Source organism: Amphiura filiformis, chromosome 8, assembly GCF_039555335.1.
Source record: "Amphiura filiformis chromosome 8, Afil_fr2py, whole genome shotgun sequence".
In the NCBI taxonomy this organism is placed as follows: Eukaryota; Metazoa; Echinodermata; class Ophiuroidea; order Amphilepidida; family Amphiuridae; genus Amphiura; species Amphiura filiformis.
This window is the reverse complement of record NC_092635.1, coordinates 24,970,118-24,984,540: the sequence shown is the minus strand read 5'-3', so window position 1 is coordinate 24,984,540 and position 14,423 is coordinate 24,970,118. Positions and strand designations below refer to the sequence as shown.

The window sequence follows — 14,423 nt, the reverse complement described above, 5'->3', positions numbered from 1 at the left end:
CACCACTATAAAAACATGCTAAGTTTCTGCAGAAGAAGAAAAAGAAGCAACATGAATTTAAATTAATATTCATATCTAGGTTCATGGGTCATAAGGTCATAAGGTCATTTTGTTCTCATGTTTATTAATTAGGGGAATTCCCATTGAAATCCCTTCGTTTCCGAGTTTACACAATTAAAGCTGTGTTCTGAATTCTGTGAATATAACCACAATGCCGGATGGGACTCGGAGTAAGTGTTACTTGAACGGATTATGATTACCATGTAGAACTTTGTACATCATTGGCTGTCGGACGAAGATATCGGTAAATATCATGAATACCATGTCCATCCATGTGGTGTTTGTAAACAACACTATATTATAGACTTGGCAGTGTGCATGCGTCTCTGTGTGTCTCTGTCTGAATTTGGTCACTGCATGTCATATGTCATGATATGATGTGTTTTGTGTTTAATAATAATACGTGTATGTACTGCTACATATTATATGCCATAGGCTATGGCATTTGGTTTACATGACTACTAGGAGTATAATGACATGAAAAACATAAAAAATACATGACATAATTGTTATAATGCATTGATCATGTTAATCATGTACATCATGATAATGCTTACTCGAGAACTCTAGCTTCGAATTTGGAATTTGCACACGATTACACAAGTACATTGTTATCGTTTTTCCATTGGACAGCGTTGGTATTTTTTGCAACGGATGTTATTTATTCTGTATTTCTGTTAATGTTGAAATTTGGTATTAAAGGTATTTCGATGAGTGAACCGGGTGAGTGAACTGTATCTTTTGAGTAAAATTTGCCTAGATTTTAAACAGTTGAATTTGTGCAATTTTAGCAACATTTTTGATGTGATCACCCTTCGCGATCAGCTGTGTTTACTTCTGAACTTCCATTGCTTTACACTGTGTCATGCTTCAGCGAATCCGACTAGATTGAATGCAAAGGTCTCTAGCCTAGAATGTGATGCTATCGGTGAGCAAATTTGTGGCTAGTACAGGCTATAGGTTTCTCGAGCAAAATTTATACTTGACAGATCGAGAAATCTATCTACTACTAGTACTATCCATGATGACACAATATAGAATATTGTGTGGATTGAGATAGAACATGATGACCGTGGAACTATATTTTCTTCACTTCAATCACTCAATCGTCACCAATTTTCAAACATACCGGTATTAAAACAATTCTTTGTGAAGTTTAATTTTACCTAAATTTATTTTGATGACATATCTGTATTTTCTTCAGAGCAAAGTTTGCTAAATTTTAAAGAAATTAACCATGCTAACAATTCGCCTTTCGATGTGTCATTAGAGCAACTTTTACGGGCACTATACCCGTCGTGATTAGCGTTGTTTTACTTCCGAATTTCTGTCATACAATGTACTTCTATTCACATCCATCGTCAGTTATCAGTGGCCTGGATTGAGAATAGACTAAATTCGATCAAGGTTATATTTAAGCAAATTCCCTAGTACAGGTAGTTCTAGTTTTACTGAACAGTACACTAGGTTATTCATGTAGATACTCTCCCCTCAGTTATCTTATGTCATGTTTGGTACATGTATGTATGCAGATTGCCAATGGAAGTTAAATCCTAGTTTCCCGTTACCCTACTTCGCTCAAACCAATTGCTGGCCAAATATTTCATTATTTTGAATAAAATGTTTATTTCTAACAAACTTTAACATACCAATAAATAATTGTGGTTTTAAATATATCATAAATCTCTTTCTGTTGATTTTTAGGGATTTTCTTTGCAGTAGGAGCATGGTATAATAATGAATTAATAATGAATACCTACTCAATTCTCTGTCCCGCACTTTTTGTTGATCTGCTCTGATCTCATCCCGTAAAAACTTTCGATAATAGTTGTACAATCACCTTCATGTGGTTGTAAACTATGTACATCTGTAAACTACCAACTGTGATTTTTCACATGTATACATGGGTAGTAATTGGTTTACACCTGTAACAGATGCAATAATGAAATGGTATAAAATAATGAATAATGAAAAATGAAATGGTCACCTACACAGTCATGAAAAATAAACTATGAATTGACTTTCATTGGCCTAATGCAGATAATTTGATTCTTCTTTCTCAAGTTTCTCATGGTCTTCAATGTGCGGAAGAGATAATTTGATAAGTAACTCGTCATGATGGATGTACCCGGGGATGTACAATGTAGTAGGCTCCTTATCTGTTAAAAACTCTTAATAATTGTAATTTTCTCTGTATTTGTCATAAACGACAGGCTAGCAAAACACTCATTTTAGTTTGTAAACTAATTTTAGGAGTTTTTCGAACAGCTACAATCCCCAATAGACTGTAAGAGCGGAGTTAGGTAGTTATCCATTACTCTTCCTATGATGTCGTTGGCTGTCAAATATTGGAAGCTAAATAATTCCTACAGGTATGGAATGTCAAAATGCACTTGTTATATTGAGGCCCTGATTGACAATAGAATTAGAAAACAATTGGTAACAGCATGCCAACAATACCAACATTCATGTATTCTCACTCGGTTTACAACTTGCTGATGAGGTGTGAAGACATGGTGGCTCAGTGGTACTGGTTACGGTCTTGGACTCATAATCTGAGAGCTTTCTCAACGTGCGTAGGTTTGAGTCCCTGGGCAAGGCGATTTGCCTCACTTGCCTCACCCCACCCAGGTGCAATGGGAAGCTGTAGTCACAGTCTTTGTTCTGATGAACCCTGCTGTGCCATTTGTAGGCAGCAAATTAATGTGGTTCTCACATGTTTTAATGATGGCGGAATAAATGTAAAGTGCTTTGAGGCTGTTTACGGCATAAAGCCATATACATGTATATTTTTTTTGAGCTTCTTTGTGGCAGACAACTTTTCTACGACGGAATAATTTCAAGATTTTGGATGAAAATAGTAAAACAAAAAAGTTATAAAAATGTTTTTTGGTCGGAGGAGGTAGGACAAGCAAACAGTATATAAATCTTTTTCTTTTTTCTTTCGTTCTTTTTTTGCCTTAAAAAATTTCAAGCTTACAATTTTGTTCCACCAGGACAGAATTAAAGACACTGCAGGGGCTCTGGTAGAAGTTTGTCACACAGTATCTTTCAAGTTGCCCTATATTTGTTTGTGAAAATCATGTCATTCTCACCCATCTTTACTCTGTAAACAAAAGTTTACAAGAATTAAGTTTAATTCAAATTTAAAGCCTGAAATTTTGTCTTTACATATAATCATGTGATGCAGTGTGACATTTTGTATTTGAATGTTTTAAAATAAAAAATTTATGCTCTCAATTGTAATACCAGTATGTGCATGATAACTGTTAAGACAGTAGCAAATACTGCCACTAGACGGTACAAGATATGTCCCGTCCGATATACATAATACATTGTGCACTGTATAGTATTGAAGAGTGCATTTGCACATGCCCTGAACCTGTTCAACATTTATTACACTCGTGGACAACATAAAATATTCGGGAATTCCCCCACAAGTATGTGGGCCTCAAGGCATTGGGGTGTGAAATAATGAAATGCGTTCATTCAAAGTTATCCATGGTTGAGTTCATTTGACCTTGGACTATGAGTGAAAGTTTTGGTTGATATTCAGTAACCCACCATACACATGACTCGGTACAATAAGAACAAAGTCTGCACAAACAATTTCATTCATTATTTTACTTTCAGTGGCAGGTGAATACTGAGATAATATGACAGATGATATTTTGAAAGTGAATATAAAAAGGTGACTAAGTACTTCCTTATTTAGGCACATTCAAATCAAAAGTTTCGAAGTATATTTGAATTATAAGTAACATCACTGTTTGTCCGGCACGCTTTCAACAGTGTGGAGGTTTGAAATTCCGAAGATTGTTAAAAAGGGTGGGGTTAATATATTAGTGTATAAAGGGTGGGTTTCTAAAAAGTGTGGGAGCAAAATAAAGCGTGTGGGTAAAGCTATCAATTGAAAAAAATTAAAATTAAGTAATTTGATTTTTTCAATATATTAATATTTTCTTGGTAAATTCCGAATTATAATTTGCAGAGTTTTGCAATCCGTTCGACGTCACCTATGTATAAAATAGAATTGATGGATACTAGTGGTGGTGAATGACCGAAGTGTGACCCTTCTTTACAATGTCCTTTTTGTCTTTCTACAATGTAGAAAAATCTTACTCTAACATTATTCGGACAAAAATGTGAGTGTTGTTGAATAGGTTTAGACTTTCCTTTGAAATCATTTTCTAGTGGTGCAAAACTCTTTTTTTCCCATTTAATTCCATACTCATCTGCAGCAGTCTGATACTAGTGGTGGTGAATGACCAACGTATGACCTTTACAATGTCCTTTTTTGTGATTATAGAAAAATCGTACTCTAACATTATTAGACAAAAATGTGTGTGTGTTGAATAGGTTTTGAACTTTCCTTTGAAATCATTTTCTAGTGGTGCAAAACTTCTTTTTTCTTTCTTTTTTTTTGGTGGGTTATACAAATGAGTATAATTTATAATGAAAATGAAAGTTATCTGGTGTTACCTGTGTCTCGAATTCTAATTCTGATTGGCTAATTTGAATGTGTTTGTTTTTGATACAGTGAATGCGACCAAGTAATGTCAACTAGAGGACCCATATCGGTGACTGCATCATGCACAACTTGAACAAGATGGCACAGAATTTGGATCCAAATACAGCGATATATGAGCTGCCGTATGTGATTCTACATGAGTTGTCACGGTTGCTGGATGGTACTAGTACACAAACTAATTGGAGGGGGCTCATTGCAGCGATCCCAGAACAAATATATGAGTGAGTTTTCTGATGCAAAATATTAGAATGTAAATCATTATTTTATAGATCTCAACTGAAAGTGTTTTTTTCAGTTATTTTTGTTTCAAGTAAATATGCTGGGAGCTAGCACCACTGGCTTTGCATCCACCAGGACTTTAACTAAACTAGAATTACAACTTAACTAAACTAAACAAAAATTAAAAAGTGGCCCTAAGGGCTGGTATCAATTGAAGGTCAACATAGAGGTTAAATTTCAAAAACCATACCAAAGTATTCCTCTCAAGGATTTGGAAAAAGTATAGTTGGACATATCTGCGACATACCTTTCTTGAGTTTTTGCCAGGGGGGTCAGAAACTAAAAGTGCTCCAATTTCACAGAAAATGGTTTCAATTTGTTTGTCATGTCATGTACTGGTAAAATATAGTCAAATAAGGAGGTGAAATGAAATTGAATGTTTGTGAAATTACTTTTGCCTTTGAAATACAGAAAAATTGAATTGAGTTTCCAAACAACCATACATGTACACTAAGCTTGTTTCTCGTATGCTTTCATTTTTATATTTATCATGCATAAATTGATACCTTTTCAACTCGAGTGTTGTGGATATGTACAAATGTAGGTCAAAATGTAGGTCTTTGGTTTAAATCTAGGTCTTATAGTTTAATTGTCTTTATTCTTTTGCAAGGACGATTTTTAATGCATTAAGTTCCGGAAATGCCATTTGTCTAATTTAATTTCTTTTGTTGTTTACTTGCAGTGATATTACAATTGAACACTTTTCACTAGAAATACAGCGTTATGGTAAAAGCCCATCTATGGCTCTGTTACGTGACTTGGGTAACAGAGGGCGCACAGTAAAGCAACTTATCTCCTACCTCGATAAAATGCACCACGAAAGGGCGCTTATGAAAATAAAACCACATGGTAAGTTTTGTAGCATTATTAAATTCCAGAAGAAGTTCCAGAAGAAGTTCATGCTTGATTGTACAGGGGTTGCACAATAATTATGAGCCAGAGGGAATTGCCAAACAGCACACCAAAACTTGCTTGCCCCTCTTAGTTTGCCAAAAATGGCTTCCCCCCTATTCTCGACTTGTGAAAATATGAAAATTGTTGCTAAAGGATTAGGATTAGGCTATGTTCATTTTGCAAAACGGGATAATATGTTTTGATCTCCCAAAATTTACAACACATGCTGTACCTGGAATTGGGAGTAAACCTGAAACTTGACTCAAATATATCTATTGTGAAGCCAAGGAAGTTTTGTAATTCAAGTTTAAGAATTGAAAGTGGTTCAGCCAGAAGTTCACCACCCTTTGTGGTTCTTCACACTATTACTATTTGTTTTATTCCACACTTCTGGTTTTTCACCAGTGACTCATTATGGATGTACTTTATTCTTCCTCCTTACCCCATACTGTGGCAATGCCCATGTATTTGCAGTTGCATAATGCTGTTATTTTCGCGAGGGTATTATTTTTGGGAATTGTCGAATGCATGTGCAAGCGTGAAGATAATGCAAAAATATGTTTATAAAAGTTGCATTATACCTTATTCTTATTATAAATATTCAAATAAATAACAAAAGCAACATTATCAGCACAGTATACAGCTTGTTGTCCTGGTTTTTTTTACTGTTGATCATAAGTTTTCATAACCATGATCAGAGAGCAGAATTAAAGAGGAAGTTTTTTATACTTTTTTATCACTTTTGCAGAAAAGCGATTGTCACACGTGCTCAATGTTTACTTCCGTTTTCAGAGTGTACACTGAATTTAATTTGGAATGTATAATGTAGCAAAGCACTGTCAGTTTATGCATAGCAAATTCATTAAATAAAATTTATTTGTATTTTAGGGTTGTGACCTGATTGACAGCCTCATTCCCCATTTTCTTCATAAATACTGAGACTTTTGTATCAGAAGAAAGTTCATATTTTTCTACATTACCCACTCATCTTTAATTCAGGGACTATATGCTTTGTTTAGATGGTGTGAACAAAAATGTGGTGAATGTTGAAACCACAACCGAAAGTATGTACTATCCTATGGGCATTGTTATGCATTTTTGCTTCTCCTATCAAAACCGCTTCATCAATACAACTCAAAATTTGGAAACATATTGTTTTAATGTCAATTAAGTCTCAATGTAAGATAGAAAACAGAATATGAACAAATTATACCATACTCCTTTAATTAAATAAAGAAATTTCACTCAATACCTTCACATTTTGATCTTTTTTTCCAGAAAAATTACGGATAACGCAACAGCCCAGATCAGTGGCCATTAAAGCTGGTTCAGAGACTGCTATGTTAGTATGCAATGCAAAGGGATTTCCATATCCCAGGTATCAGTGGTTTAAAGCATTTGCCACGGACGAACCAGAAAGAAAAGAAGTATCCTACGAAGAAGTGAAAAATGAAACGGACAGGATTTTTAAGATTTCCCCGGTAACGGAGGAAAGTGCCGGTGCTTATTGTTGTCAAATATATCATAATTTTAACAGAGAGCCAGAACAGGTGTTTACAGAGTGGGCTTATTTACAGGTTTTAGAGGTACCTGAAGGTAAGATCATTTCAACTGATTGGAACACAAAAAGGTCAACTGCATAGGCTGCCTGATGCACAAAATGGTTAACTGCTAAGGGTAAACAAAAGTGGTTAATCCTTTTGTACTCTATAAGGCAGCTAATGCAGTTAGCCTTAGCCTTTTTTGGATATGGGCCCTTTTTAAATTCACAGAGGTGATAAAACCATGAAAATGAAGAGAAACAAGAAATGTCTTTAAAAAGAATAAAGTGGGGAGTAAAGTGCACTTTTGCATGTATGCATGGCAGCAAATTTATTTAAGGGAAAATGTCCACTTTTGGGAAATGCTTTATTATTATTATTTATATTATTATTTATCATAATTCTTAGATCCTGATTATCTTTTTTAAATTTTATTTTAGAAGAGAGGTCCAATAATCCCTTAAATGACCAGCCATCAGAAAAACCTGTGATAATCAAGCAACCAAGCTCAGTCAGTGTCCAGTCAGGTCGGTCAGTCAAGTTGGAATGTAAGGCCACAGGATGTCCAGCACCAAAGTATCAATGGCATAAAATGGCCAAAGCATCAGGAAAACTAGAACCTTATCCTCTCAAAGATCAGACATCATCAGAGTTTTATGTAAGTGTAATCATTCTTCTTTTTCCCAGTAAGACTTATAATAACTGCTGCCACTAAACCATGCTAAAGAGCAAGGGTGAAATTAAGTGGGAGACAGGGACCCAAAAGAAACTCTGAAATGGCCCCTGGTTCCATCTCAATTTTAGTTGACCAGGGGATACTTTTCTCACAAAAATCAGCTTATCTAGGCATGGTGCATTCAGAAAAGAAAGTTTCCTGCTATAAAGACTTAACTTTTGAGATGGTTTGTATGGTTGAAGGTGCAAAATTAACAATAAGGTGCACAGATATACCGTCGCGTTCAGCAAGTCATCATCAGTGCTCAAGTTTGATTGACAGATGATGTCAGACATGATTTAGTCTTTTTATCTCTGTCTTTCATTATAGCTGCATTTGCACTAAAATATTGAGACAAATAAAGCATTTCAAGTTAATTTCAAGATGTCGCATTCATTCATATTTTGTTTTTAATTTTGTTTTATTACTCTCAACCACCAGTGGGCTCAGGTAAATCCAGATGATAAAGGTCAATACTGTTGTTTAGTATACAATGATGTGGGGAGAGAGTGGAGCTGTACGGTTGAAATACTTATAGGTAAGTTTACATGTAGATGCTGAGTTTTTTTTAAGTTTGTTTATTTATTGGTCTCTTTGTTTGTTTAGATTGTTTTCCTGTACCCTTTTGTTTTCTTTCCAAAAATGTATAGTTTTATATACTTTGGACTTAACTTCAGAAATAATGAAGTCGGAAAGATCTGTGGTCTTTGAAAAGTGTATACCCGGGTGTATACATACATATGTAGGGCGGAAATGACATCCCTTTTTATTAATTTTTAGGCCCAAGGTTGGTGATACTGAGTTATTCATACATTTAAAAAGTAACAAAACTAAGTGACCCTTATATCATTTAGTACAACAAAAGATAATTGTTATCTTTTTAGAAGCTAGACATGTAGAGCTAGTAATGGGATTCATACATGCATTCAGACCTCCACGTAAAATAGATATATCTATCATTGTTTGCAGCTGGTTGTATAATGGAATTTTATACTCATCACTTCCTCTTTTCATTATGATTTCAATGCAGGATAATTAAAAGTCATGTCAGTTAGAGAACAATCAAGAATTAATAGAATTGTTTTAGAAAATACAAATAAACATTTAACTATTTGGGTCATGCCATATATCAAGCAAGGAGTGTATAAGAATATGTCTCTGGGAAGGAAAAAACAACAAAAACAAATGCCAAGTAAACAGGCAAATAAACCCCAAATAATAATCTATATAAAACAACAATAAGGCCAAAAAAATAAAGGTTTGTCTCGAAGCTCACGAGTGGTTTGAAAACAAATGCGAAATGCGATTTAAAAAAAAATTATTATTATTATTATTCCCAAAAAATGAACAAAATTTTTTTTTTTTGAAATAAAAAAAATTTCTGTATTTCTTTTTTTTTTTTTTTTCAAATCGCACAATTTTACAAATGCACGCGCGAGCTTTGAGACAAACCTTTTTTTTGCCTAAGCAAGAATGCAAACAAGAATAATAACAATATTAATTGGTCAAATTAGTAATTTAGTAAACACTTAACAGGGAAAAGTGCTCTAATTTTGATAAATATCTCAAATTGTTTTTGCTGACATAACAAATCTAATAAAAATAGTTTTGAATACTTACAATTACATTATTACATTATTGAATTGATGACCTATTCTGTACATTACTGTAGCAAGTCATTCCAGATAGTGCAAACTATTCTTTATTATAATTATTGTTGTGAAAGAATCAACAAATTGAGACCTAGTTTTAATACATGTGTGGATCCAAAAACGTTGCCTAATCATTTTCTGACCTCTTCTAACAAAATGAATATTTACCTGCATGGGTTGTAAACAAATTTTGAGCATTTTTGAATCAAAATAAGAAAATATGAAATTAAGGCATTCCATTCACACCCACCTACAGGGAAATCAATCTAATTTAATCACCTCTTAAACACTATTTCCTCAAGGAAGTAATACAATTCTTGAATAACATAATTTGTTATGTTTCCGGTATGCTGACAATGACATTAGGCAAAACTCCACTTTTACTTGGGGTAATTTTGTAATCACTAATCAATGTTGTATTCATGGTATGTCATGTCCTATGGGTTAGAACATCTTAAGGGTAGACTAGGTATTGTTGGTCGAAGCAGCCAAAAAAATTGATTTTCTTTATCTAAATCAATATATTATTGAAAAATAAAACACTTTGATGTTTTGCAAAAGTTCATTCTACAAGTCACATACTTTGAAAAGCTTGATTTATTGTTGTTAATGAGTTATGTACGTTTTACAAAAGTGTTGTTGTTTCAACCCTCATTACAACACAACTCAAGAACCACAGGACTTACAAAAGTATATCAGTGTTATTTGAGTTCTTCTACACACTCGCTATGAAATGATCAATGCAATTTTTGCCAAAGCTCACTACCATTCGCAAGATGCTGTGAACAACCAAATCGCAACAGTTTAAAATAGTTGCTAATCTTAAGCCAAACACCTGTACCCTGTGTTTGTTATGTTTATTCTCTGTAGTTTCATATGTGTGTTACTGTTTGTGGGTGTTTCTGTGATAGATATAATTGTTGTTATTGGTGTGGATGATAGACTACCCCGTAGTCCACTTGCCCATTGTGCATACTCTGGATATTGTATTTAAGCTTAAAACTCTGATTTAATTAATGTGTGCACAATTGATAGATTTTCACATCTGATCAGTCACCCTACTCCCTCTGTTTGTTAGCTTCCCAAGTGGACTACTGACATTGCCTTGCGGTTAAGATTTTTAACACGGGACTCTATGGAGAGTTAGGCCAATTTCTGGCCTAACTAAAATTGTCCATGATGTAATGCATCTTTAAATGGGTCTGCCTTGTGATTGGTCACCCATACCTCGCTATGGTTTAAATCGTCTGGGCCCGCGCCATTACCATTAACTACACCGTAAACAACTGTCTGTGGTAATTGCGGCGCTTTTGTGTTGACGCGAAAGTTAATCTCTCATCAAACATCTAGCGCGTCCATGCTTAGTACTTGTGGTTAATGGACTGATAAACAAGTATGCTTGACAGTGTGTTTTAGAGAGCAAAGTCCAGGGGTAAAGTTCTGCTTACAATTCAAAGTTCATAGTCGAAATTTCGGAGATTCCAAAATCAGAATTGTTCAGTATTAAAGTGAGCCGTTATAATTATGCAAGATAATGTTGCATTCAATTACTTTTATTGTCACTAATCATCTGATATGTTTAACTCTTTATGACCATTTACTAAATACTTTAATTTTAATAAACATCAGTATAATTTTGAGTTCAACGAAATGGGTTCATCATGACTAATAATAACATATTTTTAATAAAATTCGACTATGGCATAGTCTAGTGTGGATGATAGTAAATTGCTGATGTAAAAATTTGTGGGTTATTATAATTTTGCATTCTTTTTTGCTGTTTTTCCACATATCTAAAGCCAGTTCAAATTCTATTATGTGTGAAAACAAACTGTGTGTGTGTGTGTACACCAATAATTGAAATCTAAATGACAGCAAGCAAAAGAGACAAAGTTACCATGTACATTAAAGTGTTAAAATAAGATGCTCTCAAAATTATTTTGTGTAAATCCAAAGTCAGGTGTACTCATGTGAACAGTTTACTGCTGTGGTCAGAAATGTATTATGAGAGAAAAACTATTTATTAATTTATTAATAATCCCATCCCTTGACTGTAATGCTTACCAATTTAGTTGTTATAAAATAGACCATGGTGAGTATACTACATCTAGCCCTAATTGGTGTGAATATGTGCACTGGAATGTTCCCTACCCCTTTGGAAGATTTGGGGTCTTTGAATTAACAAAAAGACTTGTCATAGCCTATAATTTATACATCACCCTAACAGGGTGTAAGACATTGCAAGACACAATATATATTAAGATCGGAAATAAATGATGCAACCCTAAGACATTTTGATAAAAATGAGTTTGGACAAACTTTGTGAAGCCAACGTAAACGGACAAATGCTTATTTTAGACAGAAACATCTAATGATAGTACATGTAGACAATGTATATCAGCTTGGTGTGAAATAAACAAGTGAAACCAACAAAGCAGCAAATCAATGTTGAATATTATGTGCATTTAACACAGTTTTGAAAAAAAAATACAGGCAGCTGCTGCAATATGACCATTTGTTGGAACATGGTGAGAAGCTTGAGAAGCCTGGAGTGAACATAAAACCAGTGGTCTTTGTATTACCGTATTTGTTCCATTAACCACCCATGCCCTATAAGCGCCCACCCAGTGACTTTCCAACAAGCAAATGCTCCAATGTAATATATTAGGAAACACATGAGACATGACTGAAATATCTCAAATTGGTGATTCTTGGCCACTGGTATTTTAAGTACCAATTTGTCACTGAGAGAGCTAAAGTAGGCCAGCATTTTAACTATTGTACATGTTGGAAAAACTTCATCTTTAATTTCTGCACTTCTTTGCAGCTATTTTTATACAAAAAAGATTAAAATAACAACTTATTCTACTCACAAATGACGACAACACAGAAAAATAGCTGTACCTTTTGGCTAAAAGTTGCCCATGTCATTCCTTGATTAAAGGAGTATGCTGTATGTGGTCCTAGCATCCTCTAAATTATGTTATATTTCTGTAGATATCCATGAAAAACAGCTTATTGCTAAAATTTCAGTTGATTCCGATTTTGTGTTTGCAATTTATGCATGATTATGTGTATTACATAGGCTCCATAGGCCACTGTTGTAATTTAGTTCTGTTAACAGAACATAAATACAAATTTGATGATATTTTTGCCAAACAACTGAATCTGCAAGGATTTTTTTGCACACAATCATTATATAGTGAGGGGTTTCCGATGGTATAAAAATCTCAACCTGTTTTTTTAGAAAAGTGGGGGAATGAGGCTGCTAATCACAAAATGCCCCTTTAATTTGTGAAATATTATACAGGCATTGCATTCAGGGAAGTACATTACAAAACAATCACATTATGTTACATTGATAAGCTCACATATGTGGGATGCAAATTGCATCACAGATGCCTCATTGCACTGAATAGAAATACCAGAGTAAAAAGCTCAAATATCAACCTACAAATATAATACAAAAATGATTTCCCTAAAACAAATATGAATTACAACAAGAATCACAATTATGTACAATTCTCACTACATCAGGAATTAAAATTACATCTTAAAAATTACAATATGATAAAAATGACTAAATGAAAATTAAAAATAACATCTATATAATAGCACCTATATACTAACAACATGCAAGGCAAATGGTAAGCACCCTACAGACAAAATGGAGAACAGGAGATAGATCGCTATTATGTTGTGGATTTGGTGTTTTGGTTAAACTAACTTACATTCATCTATTGTCAATTATTAATATGTACACAAATTTCTCTTTCTTCATAGATTCACAAGTGTCTGCACAAGGTGCCAAAGGTAAGCACTTTTGAAATTTTACTCTTCCATTAATATAGCTCCACTACCAGATTTCTATTATGGCCACCTGCACAGGTACACCGTCACCAAGGAACTTGGCTGGTAGTATGCAGTACCAGGGGAGTACCAGCGTAGTACCAGTGCAGTACCAGTGCAGTACCACTGCTTGTCGGTCCTGTGCAATAGCAGTATCGGTACTGAGTAGGTACTCTATGTGTATCAGTTAGTTACCTTGGCGATGGTGAACCTGTGCAGGCGGATGCAAAAGGTATCTTATAGTGTAATTAGCGCCCTCAGGACTTGAGCAGGGGCTGTACTTCAATGTAAAGGGGCAGTATGGATGGCTTGATTTTCCAGCCACTCCATAAACATGTTAACCGCGATCTGGCTTACCGGCGATCTCATTGCTACACCTAATTTCTGCTTGAAGATGACACCCCTAAATTGAAAGTGTAGTTGTAAGAACAAATCTCATTAAGTCCATGATGTCATCAACTTCAAGTAATGTTCTATTCTTAAGGTCCGTGTCACGAGAAAGGCAATCTCTAATTATCTCAAGCGTTTTGGAGACCGGGGTAATTGTAAACAAAGAAACTACGTTGTGTGACACAAAAATATCCCCCTCTTAGAGAATAGAGGCCATCAGCCTTTCGCCATCTTGTGGGTACAAAAGATCTGTGTGTTCATGCGCCGGACACTACGCGCAGGGCGCAGCTTGTCACGCAGCTGTTATCGCGCATCAACGCGGTGATTTTGCTGTTCACGCATGGAGATCGAACGACCATCACAGCGTGTACCCACAAGATGGCGGCATATGACGTCACGCTGACGGCCTCTATTACTTCACCTAAATCTTGAGCCAAATGAAGGGAGTTATTGACATGATGGACTTTTATTAAGTGTCTAAAGTGGATTAAACCACACAGTATTCAACAGGA

General features: G+C 34.8%; 1 protein-coding gene across 3 annotated transcripts in view; it reads left to right on the top strand.

Annotated features, from left to right (window-relative positions):
* The first annotated feature begins 145 nt into the window (after window positions 1-145).
* Window positions 146-14,423, top strand: part of LOC140158839 (mucosa-associated lymphoid tissue lymphoma translocation protein 1-like) — a 32,401-nt gene continuing 18,123 nt past the window's right edge. Inside the window, exons 1-7 of one of the 3 annotated variants that reach the window (XM_072182084.1) lie at window positions 146-304; window positions 4,601-4,812; window positions 5,553-5,719; window positions 7,043-7,360; window positions 7,749-7,963; window positions 8,462-8,558; window positions 13,456-13,485. In XM_072182084.1, the coding sequence (XP_072038185.1) occupies window positions 4,652-4,812; window positions 5,553-5,719; window positions 7,043-7,360; window positions 7,749-7,963; window positions 8,462-8,558; window positions 13,456-13,485 (988 nt within the window). In that variant the 5' untranslated portion in view covers window positions 146-304; window positions 4,601-4,651. Of the gene's footprint in view, window positions 305-4,600; window positions 4,813-5,552; window positions 5,720-7,042; window positions 7,361-7,745; window positions 7,964-8,461; window positions 8,559-13,455; window positions 13,486-14,423 lie in introns of all 3 variants that reach the window. The other 2 variants (XM_072182082.1, XM_072182083.1) reach the window with 2 other exon arrangements.